Below are 16591 nucleotides of genomic sequence, written 5' to 3'. Positions count from 1 at the left end.
GATGTAAGAGCCTGATTACAGCACGAGTCCTAGCCTTACCTTTGAGAAGTGATATAGAATGAAGTAGCTTCTCTCTCGGTATGGCCCTATCTTTCCTTGGTGTGAAACCCTCCATCATCCTCAATTATTCTCTGCCTCCTAACAGCTGCCATTGTTGGAGGCCAGGCAGAAGCTGGCAGTTTGCAGCACCTACACCGTTGATGTGCAGTGAGCTGTGTTTTTCAGCAAGGATGATCATTTACAACTGCGTTGCAGCTGACTCCTTGCCCTCAAACTCCTTTCTGCAGATGTCTCCCTTTGGTTTTGATTTATACTGTTCTGTGGCCGTTGGGTTTCAGAACCACATCTAATCAAATTAAAGTGCAGCTAAGGTGTGCAGTTAAGTGCAATGTGGTAAACAGCATGCAAGTGTACAGCAAGGACTACATATATTTTCCGTAAAAATAGCTTGGGTTATTTGGAAATTAGGCCATCAAGCTATACAGAGGTATGTATTAAAGAGGATGATCACAAAGATTTGGCATAGCTTTAGCATTACAGACTGAACTAAAAAAATCACTGAACTAAAATGTCCCAATTGTATACAGTTTTAAAACTGTTTATTAGTAGTGGCCTCATCAAGACCTGCATCCAATCCAAAAGCAATAAGCGAAGCAGCTTGCAATAGAGGGCAGTGTTTTTGTGCTAATGACTTGTTAGTTCCTTTATTGCTCTTTAACACAGCAATATTTGAATGGTGAATGTACTCCACAATCTCAAATGATGACGACTCTGTCTTGTCGAAGGAGAATCTTCTGCTTCTCATTAAAAGATCACCTCATTCACTACTGAAATGAGGGCATATCTGAAGGAAACTTGGCAGGCATTCTGCTGACTCCAGTAACACTACCTACTTTTAGGATTAGCAATGAATAAAATTATCCTTGTCAGCTCTGGTAAAAAGCAGATTCACATGGATAAGTTTTACAGCCCTTTTCCTTTCTCACCAACCATTATCCAAAGAAATGCCATTTTTCATTAACGTTTTCCTGAAACCATTTGGCAGACTGAGACATACCTGCAGCACTCAGGAGCAGAGCAGGTGTTTTCTGCCTCAACAGAGCCAGCCAGATAAATTCCAGTCTGAAAAAGCAATGTTAAAGAACAGATTAAGTACTAAGTACTTCAGATAGTCAAGATGGAAACCTACTTGAAAATTTAATTTTCTGATGAGAATATGAAGTGGGGGGGGGGGGGGGGGGGGGGGGGGGGGGCGAAAAACCCAACTCAAACCAAATACCCTGCAGAAAGTATACTGAGATTGTCTGGATCAGTAGTTGTAAGTAATGTCTGCTCAGGTTTAGCACACTGATTTATGCACTTTACTGTGGTATCATGTTGGTTACCTGAAACTGCCTAAGTAAGTGTGTGGCACTAAGGAATTCCAAATCGTTTGGGAAGATCAGTACTTCCGTTTGGAGGGAGAGGAATACCCTATGAAAAACTGAAAAAAGGGCCCCTGCAAAAACAAGCACTGACAAAATTAACTTTTTCTTTTTGCATCCCTTAATATTTATTCTCAGTGTTCAATTAAAATCTGAAGTCAATGTGAAACTCAATAAATAGTGACCTGTCCCTGCAGAGTTTAACATACAGGCATAATTCTTAGAAGGAAGTTGTATGTGGAGAAAGAAGTCTAAATGCAGGCAGAAGTTTGTCTCAGTGTTTCAGTTTGGCAAGTAAAATATCTGTACCTTTTCATAAAATGCACTAAATATTTCTGGGTGAAGGCAGAAGTGACCTAGTAGACTAAACAGCGTATTAAAGAAGGTGGTGAATTTAACTCCAAAGAGAGTAGCTTATGCTGCACCAGTTTTCAAGCCAGGGGCTCAGGCTGCAAGTTGAGAGCCCCCCAGACTCCCAGTTTGGAGAGACCCGAGTCTGGGATTTATGTTCATAATTATGTTAATTATGATAATGAAGGCCATCTATGAAGCTTGGACACAAAACCAAGCATCCCAAAGTTTGTTTACATACAGGACATTACAGCAGGAACATTAATGGGTGGCATTTTTCAGTGCAGGAGCCCTATATTCAGTCTTTCTCTGTATATTCATAGGCTTTTCCATAGCAGAGCCATTTCTGCTTGTCTCATAGATATTACTAAATTTAACTGTAACAGCTGTGTAAATTAAAGCAGAGGTGTTCATTTTAACACATGGAGAAGCAAGAGGATGGAGATATTTATCAAATGACACAGAAGGACAGTGTTGGGGCTGGGAGAAAATTCCAGTTCTCCTTACTCCTAGGTCAGTGCCTTATCCATTTTCCTCCCATCATTCCTTCTGATGATGAAGGCTACTAGGATGTTAGAGCCACATGCTTTATTATATAGGTCTCATCTATCTCATGAGGTAGGGCTGCTCTGATAGCAGACCAGAGCTGTCTGAAGAGCTCTGTAACAATCCTTTCTCCTTTGGCTTCTTGCTTATTTTCCCTAAACTAGGTTGGGCTTTCATGTTCTCCCGTGGCTGGTGACACACAACTCGGTTTCCCCAGGATAAATGTTTGGATTCACAAAAGTAGATGGTATTTGAATCTAATCTGATGGTGTGCAATGTGCAGGAGATCATGCTAAATAATCTAATAATCCATTAAGGCCATAAGCACTCTGAACCTTGACACAGAGAAACGTGTCAAATTTCAGCTGAGATACAGCAAGTAGGAATTCAGACCATCACCTAATCTGTTAAAGACAGGAAGAAGCTGCGTTGTTGATATTCATACCTGATCCTGAAAAACTATTTTTAAGCATCAGTAAACAAAAAGTATGCAAGAAAAGGTCATTCTTTATACAGCAAAACATAAACCTACTTACTTTGGAGTTGATGCCAGGGCCACTAAGACCTTTAGTTAGCAGCTACAATATTCAAGTAAGTCATAGAAACTCTGTCGAAGCAACAGCTCTCCAAAATCTTCACTTGTTGTTGCCAAATCTTTGGCTTGTAGAGGAAAAAAGAAAAAAAAGTGGGTATGAAACCCATAAAATCACCTGATATATGTGATTACACAGTTTGCACAGTTCAATGGATGAACGCTTAGTGTAATTCAGTGTTATTATCACTGAACAGAAAATAGCTCGCCTAAGCTTTTATTTTTTTATTTTCCCCTTATTTTAAATTTCTTACTAGTGTTTCAGTTCCTGCAACATGGGCTAAATTTAGTGAAGACAATATCAGGTGCTCTCAACATGCAAGGGCCAACTCTGTCAAGCTCCGAGAGGAGGCAGAGGTTGGACTGGAGAGCACATCTGAGGAGATGTGGAATCATTTCATCAGTACCAACTTGGCCTTCAACAATCGTATTGCTGAAGTAGCTGATGCAAAGAACAAACTCCAAGCACAACTGGCCAAGGTAAGATTCACTAATCGTTAGCAGCTGCATATTATCTTAGTTGTACCTGAAAGGCATAGAAATCTTCTCCAGTGTTTACATCCTTCCTGAATAAGCACCTCCTCAAAAGATACACCTGTATTACCTGTCCTCAGATAGTGCATTTGAATCACACAGCCTGAGAAAAGCTCACGCAAAGACAGGCAGACTGACAAGATGACAAGGTTTTACAAGGAACCGTGCAACATCTGTCCATAATCACACACTGATTATTTTCATTTGCAACTTACATGTTTAAAGTGGGGAAAGATATCTTACATGGTATTTTTTTTCAATTTTACATTTATAGATGTTATTCCCTGGCCATTTCCTGATACACAAATAGTACATGAATTACTTTTTTTGTTTGTGGTTTTTTTGTTGTTGTTGTTAAACAGTGAACTAACTTTGGAAAGCGTGCACATAAAAAGCCCCACAAACAGCAGCACATTTATCTGTTTTAGAAGAAGCAGAAGACTAAGTTTTTGCACTTTCATTTTGCAGCAGCAAGGGAAGAGCTCTAAATTAACCAAAATTTAGAAGTATTTACATACAGAATGTCATTTTGTCTACCTTTGACACCTAAGTTCCAAGTTTGCCTCTCTCTTTTGATAAATACATTTCCACATCTTTAACCTGAATTTTGGCCTGGCTGTGGTCGGAAACAGCCTGATATTTCGGAGCGGGCCAGACAGCGAAGTTTTCAAACATTTGTTCTGCCTTTGTCTTCACATTATACAAAGCAGAAATGGCACAGAAGGAGACAGACCTGTATTAATCTCTATCTGTATTGCCTTTTCAGTAAGTTTTCACTGAAATAAGTGATGTGTTGGAAGTGTATTAGTTGAATTTTAAAATGTATTCTGAAGTTAAGAAGAGGTGCTGCCTTTGTACTGACAGATAAAATCTGTTAAGCTAGCAAGACTCCCTGTGTTACTTTCATATGACTTCAGTCAGAGTTCAGTAAGTTCTTCCGTTAAGACTCTTTCTCTAATAGAGGAGCCTCATGTTCACTCATTTGTTTCAATGCACATTTGGAAACAATAGAGTTTTCCTGCCATTCTATTTGCCATAAGTAGTTTAAGATGTTTTCAGTTTATTTTTAGGGACTCTTAGGAAAGTGCAAACTAACCAGCTAAATATGTGAAGTCACAGCACATAAATTAATGTTTTCTTTTTTTCCCCTGCTTATAAAGCACGAAGGATGTTGAATGTAGTTTTTTGTGTGTTTTAGACTGTATATGATTTAGCCAACTACAGCACTTTATCCCTGAGTTGGCCATACATACAAGTTTCTCACGGATTTAAATCTATGAACATTTGCTTCACATTTTCCATTGACCTTTTCTAATGCTTTTAAGTGCCCCTTTTATAAAAGAACTTCTAGCATGAGGTAACACAGGGTGCACATACAGAATCACAAAGTGCATTGTGAGATATCAACATATGAGCAGGGATTTTGTCATGGGGTCCAGCTGATACTATGACATAACTGCTGACAACTGGTATATAATAGGGGAAAAAAATTATGTCCCTATACTGTTATACCATTAAATAGCAATAATAAGCTAGCCAAAGAAACTTGACTAATCATATCTGTATAAAGAATAATTAGCTTGTATGGTACACATGGATAAAAAAGTATCAAATAAGATTGCACTCTATGAACTAATGCTGCTGTTACTGCTGAGTTACTAGTTAGCACATACATAGCAGAGATACTTTACTCATTACAAACTCCATAGTAATGTAGTTACATCAGAATAACAAAATGCTAGAGGAGAAGAAAACTGCATATGCTGGTGAGGAGTAATTCAGGCTAGTCAGTGTTGTCAAAGGAAAGGAAAATACAATAGGTTTATTGAGCAAAACCATTGCTGGTTAAGATGTGGGTGAAGTTATATGGTAGAAGTCCTGTTAATTCTCTTGCTCATGACCACACCTCAAAAGGACAAGCGGAATGAGAAGGCGAGTGAGGGCAGAAGTAAGGAGTGAGTGTTCCTAAGAGTTATCTATAGGCAAGCATAACAGAGTTCCCTTTCTTCTTTCTCCAGGCTTGCGGTATAGTCTGTAATAATTGGAGAAAAAAATACTGCTAGGATATGCTTTAAGATGACAGCGAATGGCTGTCTCAAATTCTACCACACTTCTATTCTTCCACTGGGATGCGATTATAGTCAAATTCAGCTACTACAGTTCCTGTTCCCTTCACATCTAATAGCAATTAGACAATGGGTGCCACAATTGCATTGTGTTTAAAAAAATCAGTCAATCTTTCAAACGCTGTTTTTGCACTGACTTCTCAAGCAATGAATGCCACTTTCAGAGACATCCTTCTCTCTGCCAAATTATTTCCCTAACTAAGCAGGCTAGCTCCATAAAATGAGAGGAAAATGAGCATAGAAAAGATTTGCTATCTTGGAACCAGGAAAAGCTATTAATTTAATGAGGTCTGGAGCCTGTTTCAGAATGAAAAATACTTTTCTGATTTGTGAAACAGCAAAATCTGTTCCAGACAAAAAACCCACCAACCTACAGGGAACCTCCTGCAACCATTTATTTCTAAAATCAGTACCCTGAAAAAGGAAACAATAAAAAAATATATATGAAAGAGTAAGTAGTGATGATCTAAAAATGATCCTATGTTGAAATGGCACATTTTCTTCTGTTTATATCACTTGCACATAGAAGATCGGCTGGTTAAAATTAAAACCAAATGCCTAATGCCTGAGCATGTGATGGACCACAAGCTGTTTAGAAACATAAAGCACCAGGTGGAACAGTTTGTCTTGCATTGTAGATTTCATCTATTGGCCCTGGAAAAAACTTGTTTTCCTTTGGAACTAAGCTTTTTGTAAAAACTCATCTAATTAGACTTAAACTCTGGAATCAGTGCCCTGTACTAGTGTCTGTCATTGATATTGTGGTGATGACTATGCTGTGTGCTATGGTTAGGATTTGTCATATATGTACTTAAAATGTTTCTCCTGGCCTGAATTTTTTTCACGTTTAGTTTATACTGCCCATATGTATAATGGCTTTATGGCCACACATTTACAGTCCTGACTTTCTGTGCAAGAATGTCATTCCTTCAAACTTGTTTAGGGAAATCCACTACCAGAAGGAACATGGGCCGTTGCCCTGGTAGTGATCTGTTGGAACATTCTTGCATTGCTGTAATCAAATGGTAAAGGGCCTTTCTCCTCCTGCCTTTCTTTCCCTTGCTTGATGACAGTATTATATCCCATGTGAGATTATATGAGCAAAATGCTATTAATTTATAGCTTGGAAAATGATAAACAGGATTAAAAATACAAGAATGAACAAGATTTAGTTAGTTCTGAATTTATGCAGGCAAGCTAAGGAATTCCATGTGCAGTTTGCTATACCAGTTACTTCTGCAGAGCTAGGATTTTCCCCTCAGTAGGCATTTGCACATATTGCATCATATACCTCCTTTCCTGGGTGCTGTTGTCTGCAGCAGCCCTTCACAGGACTGCTGTTAAGGAGAAGGTTGCTGGGTTGATATTCTAGATCAACAGTAGTTGATAACAGTTATGTTATCGAAGGCTCTGTCTGAACAATCTACAGCAGTCCTTCTAGCACTTCCTTCTCCTCCTAAGTACCACCAAACTTGTATTTCTCATATAAACAAAATGTAAGGAAAAACAGTGATCCATTATTATTCTGTTTAGTTTTATTCTAGGATATTGTCTTCCTTGATGTCTAGAAAAGTGTGTCCTATATACCAAAAGATACACAGAATGTATTTATGTGATTAAGGTATTCTGTTTTTACTTCTATCAAGCATTATGCCAGGAGTTTTGCCAAGACCTTCTCCATCAATGACATAATGTCTCCATTTCAGGTTACAAACTGTAGAAGTCTCAGTAATAACTGCACAGCAGTCCATCTGTTTTTATAGGCATTTTGTCTGCTTCTAGTACTGCTGGTGGACTCGTACCTCAGTTTCTAACATGTTTCTGCACCATTTACCTTGAGTTACTGAAATACAATTAAATAATGGACTCCAAGAATTTTCCTGTTGTAACTGATTGAGGTTCTGTCATAGAATTTAACCTAGGTTCACGCTATAGAGTGTTCACACATCATATTTAGAAGCACATGAAGAAAATACAGTCTTCAGAAAAAGACTTCAGCTGGTTTGCCTTACCTGGATTGGAAAGTGTGTATAGTTAAGCCAGGAGAAGCACCTAAGAACTTTTCCTGGTAGGCATTTGAAAGGCAGATTTTTGCTCCTTAAATAACTTTCTCAAACTCCAACATTCAAGCTGCTTGGCACACAGCCTTTGCTTCTTTTTCATGTCTAAAACAGTCCAAACAAGACAAAATGCCTTCAATTTCTAGTCATCAGACAACACACATGATGAAAACATTCATATGCTATCATTTCATAATATATATTCACCTGTCCCATCACATTTTTTACTATAAACCTACAACAATTTCCATTTAGTTAGAGGGATGGTTTAGCGACTTACAGATGTCTTGTCTCGGAGCAGATCAGATGTGTTTTTACCCTTTATTCTACTTGGAGCCTGGTCCGAATCCCAATACTGAATAGGCTCCAAATTCAGATCAAGTAACCAAGTCAGCACAAGGGAAGTCTCCAAAGAGCATGTGTTGTCAGTGATTCCCACTTGCTTTTCTGAATTCTCAGTCCAGCTGCTGTCTGCGCTTACTGTTATTTCATTGATGTATTCAGGAAACTGAGTTCTCTTCACTTCAGATTTTCATTGTCTGCTATTTGGCTTTTCCTGCCTGCCACTTCTATTGGGGAAGCTGGCTGGTGAGGCTGACAAACCCCAAGTCTATCAGAAGTCTGGGAAGTGATTTGCATAGAGTAACAGTAAAAAAGGATTAAATTGCTTTTGTATAATTTTGAACAGGAAACTATTGAATGCAGAATAGAAATGCTGTCCTTAAAAACCTGTTTTATGTGTGTCCTGGTCCAGTTCACTGTAGAGCTTCTATGTTAATTTATTCCCTGCCCACTTTTGCTTGATTTTCTTCTAGATGACTTAGACAATTTGCCATCTTTACAGTGGCAATCAAACTGAGTATGTGGGAGCAAGGGTGTGGTATAAAGCATTTCCTACCTCAACTCCAAAGCCCAAAGTCATCACAGCTGCAAGAATGATTAAAGGACTGGAAAGCAAGCAATTGATAGAATAAGCTCCTCAACTTTCTCTTTAGCAGGGTGATGTTAAAGCACTAGATGACACTGCTTTATTTCGCTTATCCGAATAACAGTCGGGGTAGGGGCAGAGAAGTTGCTAAATTCACAAATATCTATACAGAAGAAAAAAGAATCATAATACAAGACTTTTTGCTTGAGCAGACAAAAACAAAAGAAGACTCAGTGGCCAGACAAAAGCCAGACAAATCTAGACGGAAAACATAAGCACTTACTTTTCAGAGCAAAGGAATTCATCACTGCAACAGCTTACCACAGATAGATGGCTTCATTAGCACCAGGAACTCAGGACCAAGATCACTTTCTCCCTGAAAGCTCTGCTCTTTCTACAGGGACTGGCTTACAAAGAGGAATTTCTACAGGATAGACTAGTGACCTGCAGGTAGTGCAGACAGTGCATAACTAAGACTTCTTTCTGACCCTAAGATTGACAATGTCCCATTTCCATTTCTGTCCCAACTGCACAAGGCTATGGTTAATTTATCTTACGTGATTCTGGGATTAATCTTGGTCATAACAATGCGAGGTTCATCCAGAATTTGGATAGCAGAACCCTGGAAATATGAGGTGCTGGAGGCAGAAGGCCAGAAGCCCTAGGCTAGGTATTTGGCAAGTGTTAGATCACAAACCAAAGAAGGTATTACAGCTCCACTGTGTTTCATCATCTCTGGGCTCACAGAGCATGTGGTTGTTCGGGGATGCAAATGTTCTGTAAGAGTCTAATTGCAATGTAGGACTCTGGTCAGGCTCAGAGCTGCTCTAGGACCAGGTTTTTAGGCTGGTGAACAGAAAATATAGTGTACACAATTCAATATAGAAGAAGTATGTTGTCTCTAGCATGCCTCAAGAAACACTCAGTTTATGCCAAGAGACGTTATGGTAAATATATTTTACATCTGGTGTAAAAGTACACAAATCTTTAGGAAAAGAAGGAAAACCTTTAATCATGGTGCCAGCCCTTCATTAATATATTTGTGTCTCTTTTCTATAAAGTTAATATTAACATAGTTACCTTGGCTTCAGTCTCCTGGAAATAACCAATAGGGCAGGATGTTTACGTACATCAGCTCTGGGAATCAGTCAGACCAGACAGCAAGTGACATATTTACATAGTCCAGTATTTATACCATACCTAAATAGCAGATTCTCTCTGCCAGCTCCAACACCTGTACTGTGATCAGAAGTTGTTCCTCTGCCCAGAGGCAGTGCCCAGCACCACCCTTCCTGCAAGCTTTGCTATTCCACTACCCGGGAGCACAGGGATCAGAAAGATGCTAGAAAAACAGGTACATGTTTAATAAAATAATGAAAAAATAACCACCCACTTCAATAAACAAGTATCCGTGATTCTGAGTGTTTCCACTCAGTTCACTGAGAATGTGGGCTTTTAGAAACAGCTCTGTTTTGTTGTTGTTTTTTTTTTTTTACCCCTGGGGTGTGAAAAGGCAGTATATTACATCAATATATGATGGAAATTAATTCTCACTTTCCTTTTTGCCTGGTGTATTTTTACTCTATACCTGAAGAGCCTACAGAATTTTGTTTTAGTAAGTTACTCCATCTCTTAAATGTTACTCGCTCAGAGTGTCCATCCTTCACACATTATTTTTATTAAATTTATTTATAAATTTAAGAAAAAAAGCTTTCCTGTCTTAGCAACTATTGAGTATGTTTATATGGTGGCTAGAAGGAAGTATTGAATACATTTTATATTTGCACAACTTTCTTCTAATTCCAGGGATGAACCTACTTAATTTTATAACTAGCATAAAATATAGAACGAAAGCCAGGAAAACTTCAGTGGCAATAAAACCGGAAACTGCCTACCAGCCTCTGAAATAGTTTTCAAACTTCTTATCTGAGAAATTCTGAAAGGAGCCCTCCTACGGCTGTTGAAAAGGACACAGCCTGCTCCTCTGAACAGGAACATAAAGAAATACTAAAATACGATGGGAGGTGCCCATGCAAGAAGCATGCAGGAGAGGTGTAGCAGCGTTGTGAGCTGAGGGAAGGAGTATGTGCATGGCAGAGGGTGTACTTTCCCTGTGCCACTTGCCCCACAAAGCCTTTCATCTCAGACCCCAGTGTATCCTCACATAACTGTTTTAATATATTTTTGTTGATCGCTTTTTTCCCTTCCTCTTTTTATGCCTTAATATCTCAGTTATTTAGTTTTTCATGCCTGTTCATGGTGGCTGGGTATACAGTTAATCTTATCATTTAATACTGGAACCTGTTTGAGAAAGTTTTCAGATGATTAATGAACAGTGACTCAGAAGCAGTTGGGAAGGTGTGTGCTGGTTGGGGTAGGCAGCTCAAACTTGCTGGAAAAACCTGTTTGGAGGAGGAAATAGTTGTTTAAGCTAGGAATAGACTTTTGCCTGCAAACCCAGAGAAATTACAGTTGAAAGCTAAGGTACTCACTTGAAGATGAAACCAGATTTCTCTCTCCTAAACCTGTTGCTTAATCTCATGAAATCATAAAAACTTGCATAGACTACATCGGAGTATGAATTATGGGCAAGTGGAGAAACGATGTAGGAGAAGCATGCCATGCAGCAATGCTCCACTTCATGGATTAGCCTAGGGGGAATATGAAATGAGGAAGGCTAGAGTTATCATAATCAAGTGACAGCCATTGCACATCAGGATGTATTCAGGTTGTCATGAATCCAAGTGTCTTTATTTGCAAAATAACAGAAATCTCTTCTCACACTGACGGGGACACAGTTGCTAAGTAAAGGCAGCTTGGATTGAACGGATGTCAGACTTTGCTGGCATTGATACAGAAGATAGCTTCTTTCTGCCACAACATTTACGTGTGAGAAACTGAGGTGGTTGCTACTATTACTGCTCCCTTCCCCTGCAACCCTTCCGCACTCAGGCAATTCATATAAACTTGCAAAAGATACAGGGTTTAGTTCAAGGCAGCAGTGCTCATATATATTTATAAAACTGTTCCTTATTCTCAGAAAGGGCTGCCTTGCAGGAAACAGAGATGGACATATGTAGTAGCTTGTCTAGAAAAGAAGCATTTTCAGGCTCCAAAGGGTCATGAGACAAATGCATTGCATTGACTCTAAATTTGCAAGGCAAAATTTAGCTTACCACAACTGGGTTGAAATTTCATTAATGACTAGTAAGGATCTAATTCCTGACAAGAATCAATATTATAGAGCAGCTGCATGAGCCGTAGCCGTTTCTCTCTGGCACCATCTCTTTCTAGAGACATGTCTCTGATAGAGAGATGTATACCCTTCTCTCAGATGAGGCAACCTGAGACAAAACGGAGCATGCACAAGGTCCAAACTGCCTGTTTTATTGTTATTTTGACCAGGTTTAGCAAAAATACATTAGTAACATAGCAATTTTGTTCTCCTAAATGATGATGCACTCTAAAACTGCTCGTCCTGCAGCATCTGAAAGCATGATACAGTGTAAAATGGAGGACAAATACAACAGAACTCTGAGGCTTATTCTTGTTCTTCGATAGTTAAAAGTGTAGCAAAGAGGTACGCAAAGAGTTAAGTGTTTCCTTGTGTATAGTTATTGCTTCCTCTGTTATTTTGAAAATATTTTAGAAAATCTAGGCCAAGTTAAATGATCTTATGTTTTTCTCCCCCTTTAACTTTAATAAAACTGTTTTAAAATAAACATCTTGTACATTTTTAGGACCAGTGGAAAAGTTAAATAGAAACTGATTGCATATAAATGTGAAACTGATTAGATAATTTAGATTATTTCAGAGATTAAAGTAAAAAATACATACTGGAATTCAGTGGAAGGAAGATTTTTTGTAAGATTGTTATACCAACCAAATGAAAGGCCCAGGGTCCCCGGGTCCTCTGTTTCAATCTATGCTGAATAGACCAATCTGTGTAAGGACACAGATTAAATGTCCAGATGTATATTTAAAGCCTTCGTTGTTTTAAAAGTGTAGTATTTACATTCTGATAGTTTCCTCTTTTCTGTGAAACTGTCACGTTTAAGACAGTTATAAAGAAAATGTTGGGGATTTTATAGGTAGCCTTTGGCATGCCTAGAACTTACAGTACGCTTTAGCTTTCAGATTTGTTGACTGTATTTATGCCAGCCCTATTCCCATTGTTATAAAGCTTTATAAATAAAAGCTTGCAATATTCCCAAATCTGGACCGATCTCTCCACACCTAATATGCTTGATGAATTGTGCAATGCATCGGTTTGAAGATATTTTCCCTGGGCGCAAACTAAACCACTGCTTCTCTTAACTATGAAACTCAGTCATCCCGTATGAGTATACACAACAAATGCACAAAAGTTACTGCTCAGAATGATTTTAACTCTGCTTCAACACAGTTAAGCTATCTGAATGCATTACCTGTTGATGTCACATTTTGTTGAGTGTGATTTTTTTTCTTTTAAATGTGCTTTTCTTTTTTTCTTAAAAGATTCCTGGACTATTCCCCACCACCATCTGATTAAAAACAAAACAAAACTTGATAAGTCATAAAACAGTGACCAGCAATTAAGCTTCAAAAGAAACAAACAAACCCTAGAAACAACAAGAGCAAGGGACATGGTAATCTCTGTCAAGAATTTGTCTGTGACATGACAGTAAAAACTGTCAGGCCCAAATTCATTTGAGATTGGAGATCTGGGTTATACTTGTAATCCAAAGATTGCAAGATATCATAGTTTTACTTGGAAATAATGTGGTCATATACCCTAAAATTAATTGTAAAATCAGTCATGATTATACTATTTAGTCAATTAAGTATGATAACCTCAACAAACATAACTTTTACAAAATAATTTGGATGAAATATGAAAACATGGATGAAAAAAGTTTAAAAAACTGACTGAGAGGCAAAATATTATATATAAAGAAAATTACAAAATGAGGAGGCACAAGAATGTTCCTCCCACCATATTACTGGGCTGCTGCTTTTTGCATTCGGATACTAAACACCGAGCAAACCTCGGAAACAACAAAGAAACAAGGATCGCTATCAGACTGTAGCATTTTAAAAATGCTTATGTTGTGCATAAGACTGCCCTGATTACATGATGAAACATGTGTGACTTCAGCAGCTCTTTCACTCGGTCTTACTGTATCCAGCCTATAAAAACCGTGGCCTTGGTGAAGTGAGAGAACAGTGGGAACGCAGTTTTCTACAAGCTCTCAAGAATGCTGCAGCACAAAACTTTACTCATGTCCTGGAAGGGAAAGCTTCCGGATGGGCAGCTGCCTGAGCCAATGCCTCACCATGCTCTCTTAGCAACATGCTGCTCAGCATTTGTTGTTTTTGCTTCCTGCCTTTGGAGGTCATCCAGAAATGACGTAGACTGGTGCAACACTATCTGGTGATCCTCCCCACCAATCCGTTTATGGATAGTAAATTATCAAAATCATTTTATCCAATGAGTGGCCAGAATGAGTAATTGAAAACTGTTTGTACAAAGCTTCTGCGATGCTTTGGAGGTGGTTCCCCTGAGGCCATTTTTCTTTGTATGTCTTAAATGACAGTGCTTTAAAAAAAAACGAGAAAAAAATTTGAGAACGCACAATGAACCTAAACCACATCCACTTACATGCAGCCAAGCAGGGCTTAAAGATGGATGCATAGTTTCACATTTGAATTTTGAGTTCACAGGCAGGTTTAAACAATATTTTTCTTTAGCGAATGGATGAGGGGTTTGCTCAGTAGCACTAATCAAGTGCCTTGGTTGCGCATAATGTGCTTGCAGACTACTCCTACCTTTATGAGCAGGACACCAGAGCACCTAGTGAAGTCATTTGGCACAAGAATATAGTTACTGCACACTGTGCCGACACAAAGTGTTATAAGGGTTGGACAAAAAACTGATTTTTCAATGACTTTTAGATGAAAGCTCTCTTTTCATGACTAATGAACTACTGGATTCTCAATAAAGAGAAACATTTTCTATTTAGACTTCAGAGCTTTCCCTTTTTGAACTTTAACATTGCGTGAATTTGCAGGCTGTGCAAGCTCTAAGTGCTTTGAGTCACTTCTAGATACAAGACGACTATTGTCCTATGTCAGTTATATGCCATTATTTATGGGGGAAGTGCATACATGCCTTAGTATTCTAAAAAGAGAGGGCAATATAGTCTCCTGCTTCTGTGTCACTAAGAGAACACCTATGTGTTTGCTATGCGTACAGTGGGCAATAAGTGCTGTAAAGGAACAGAAACAAACGTCAGGTTTGATGATTACCAACATTCACGTACTTGAAACATTACTACTGAATTTGAAATACATGGGTTTGTACTTGCACTGTGGCCACATACGAATGCATCAGAAGAGGATTTGAGAAAAGTGTGGGTTCAGAAAACTGCTCTTCTAAAGTTCTCTCTACTAGCTGAGCCTAACGAAAATGGCTTTTCCAAGAGACTGAGGACAGTTTATACATGGGCAATCTGCTCAACGTTGTCTGTTCTGTCAAGAATCAGCTTGTTCCTTCTACATCTTAAAAAAACATCTGATATGTAATTTATCTTTTCACGCAAGCAGAATGAAAGAGTAAAGTGCACCCAACCATTACAGAAGCATTGTCACATAGTACTGGAATGGCCATGGTTTGCTACAGGCAAATATAATAAGGATTTGTGGCAGAGGAGTGGCACTGTTATCTGAAATACTGAAGACTACTAAATTTGTTCCCTGGTCGTCTTATAAATTTGTGTAATGCTTCCAGAGCCTGCTGCAGTATGTTTCTTTGCACGTGCTGCGTCCCCTTTGATGGCTTCCTGCCTTCCTTCCACGTGTGGAATAAACACGAGGTACCTATACTGCTTTCAAAGAAAAGGAGGGCAGGAAAAAAAATTCTCACAGAAAAAATTTCATCTTCTTCTCTAACCTGATTAGAACAATTAGCACTAATTAAGTGTAAGAGAGCTTGTAACCTAACTCCACTCACTGTATAAATTAAATTGTTTTGATTCATATTATTACAGGACAGAAAGCATCAGCACGGTGACTACATTACACGCTTACCATAACATGAGTGCATTTGTGAACTGCAGCATTGCTCTGGGGAGCTGGTTTCACAGCCATGGTTCATTTCTAACCAAGTGCTCTGGGCTGCTTTAATTGCGCTGTTTCATTGGTAGATTTGCTCCACAAAGGTGAATCACCATTTCACCTGCTGCCCAAGAGAGAAAGTGTTATTACCAATAAAGCTCAAAGTCTGAACCACAAAGGTCCTACCCAGAATCTGAACTGAGAGTGCAAGTCCTCTGTTCCACCATAAGTAGAAAACAAATAATTCACTCAATCCTTTCTGAAATGGAGACATAACTTCGCTCAGTTCTTACTGGGCTGAGATATGTGCTGCTTTGTTTCATTGTTTTTACTTTGAATTACACTTTTTATTAAAAAGAAATAAATCTGCTTACAACTTGCTCCAAATTGTAAGTAGAATTAATATAAGAGGCCAACATCCTCACAATACCCCACTGCAGGTAACAGAACTACGCCACAATGAATTTGGCTCACTTGCATGCAGTTAAGGCGTAGCATGGGAAACACCGCTGTAGTGACAGAAGCTATAACATAAACACAGGAAAGGAGGACCCTGCTAAGCAGCGGGTGACCTCTAAAAGCACTGCGTATTCTTTGCCTCACAGCCTTGGTACGTCCCCACAGGTTGATGTTTTTGGTTAGCAATGAAGGTGAACAGTGGGAGCAAAGGATAGGACTGACAGGCTTGTAAAACTCTCCCTGACATACATCCGCTTAATCACCAGCAGCCTACCTAGGAGCTGCACCTCACCTTGTCACGTACAGATAAACACACGCTGGATTCTCTTAGGGAGGTTATAAACAGCAAGGTTCTGACAACAGCACAAACTACTCAAATTCTGCTTCTGAGCAGCAGAGGACCCAAATCCTTGGTGTTTTCAGGGAAAAGGAAGGATGTGGGCTTGATGCATAATGAAGACATTTAACTTCATTAA

General features: G+C 38.9%; 1 protein-coding gene across 1 annotated transcript in view; it reads left to right on the top strand.

The window, feature by feature from the left end:
- Window positions 1-16591, top strand: part of TEKT5 (tektin 5) — a 27821-nt gene that overhangs the window by 5506 nt on the left and 5724 nt on the right. Inside the window, exon 5 of the mRNA XM_009324733.1 lies at window positions 3171-3393. Coding sequence (XP_009323008.1) covers window positions 3171-3393 — 223 coding nt within the window. The remainder of the gene's footprint in view (window positions 1-3170; window positions 3394-16591) is intronic.

The sequence above is a fragment of the Pygoscelis adeliae genome, unplaced genomic scaffold (assembly GCF_000699105.1).
Source record: "Pygoscelis adeliae isolate BGI_AS28 unplaced genomic scaffold, ASM69910v1 Scaffold85, whole genome shotgun sequence".
In the NCBI taxonomy this organism is placed as follows: Eukaryota; Metazoa; Chordata; class Aves; order Sphenisciformes; family Spheniscidae; genus Pygoscelis; species Pygoscelis adeliae.
Note: the sequence above shows the minus strand (reverse complement) of the source record. Positions and strands in the feature narration are given on the sequence as shown.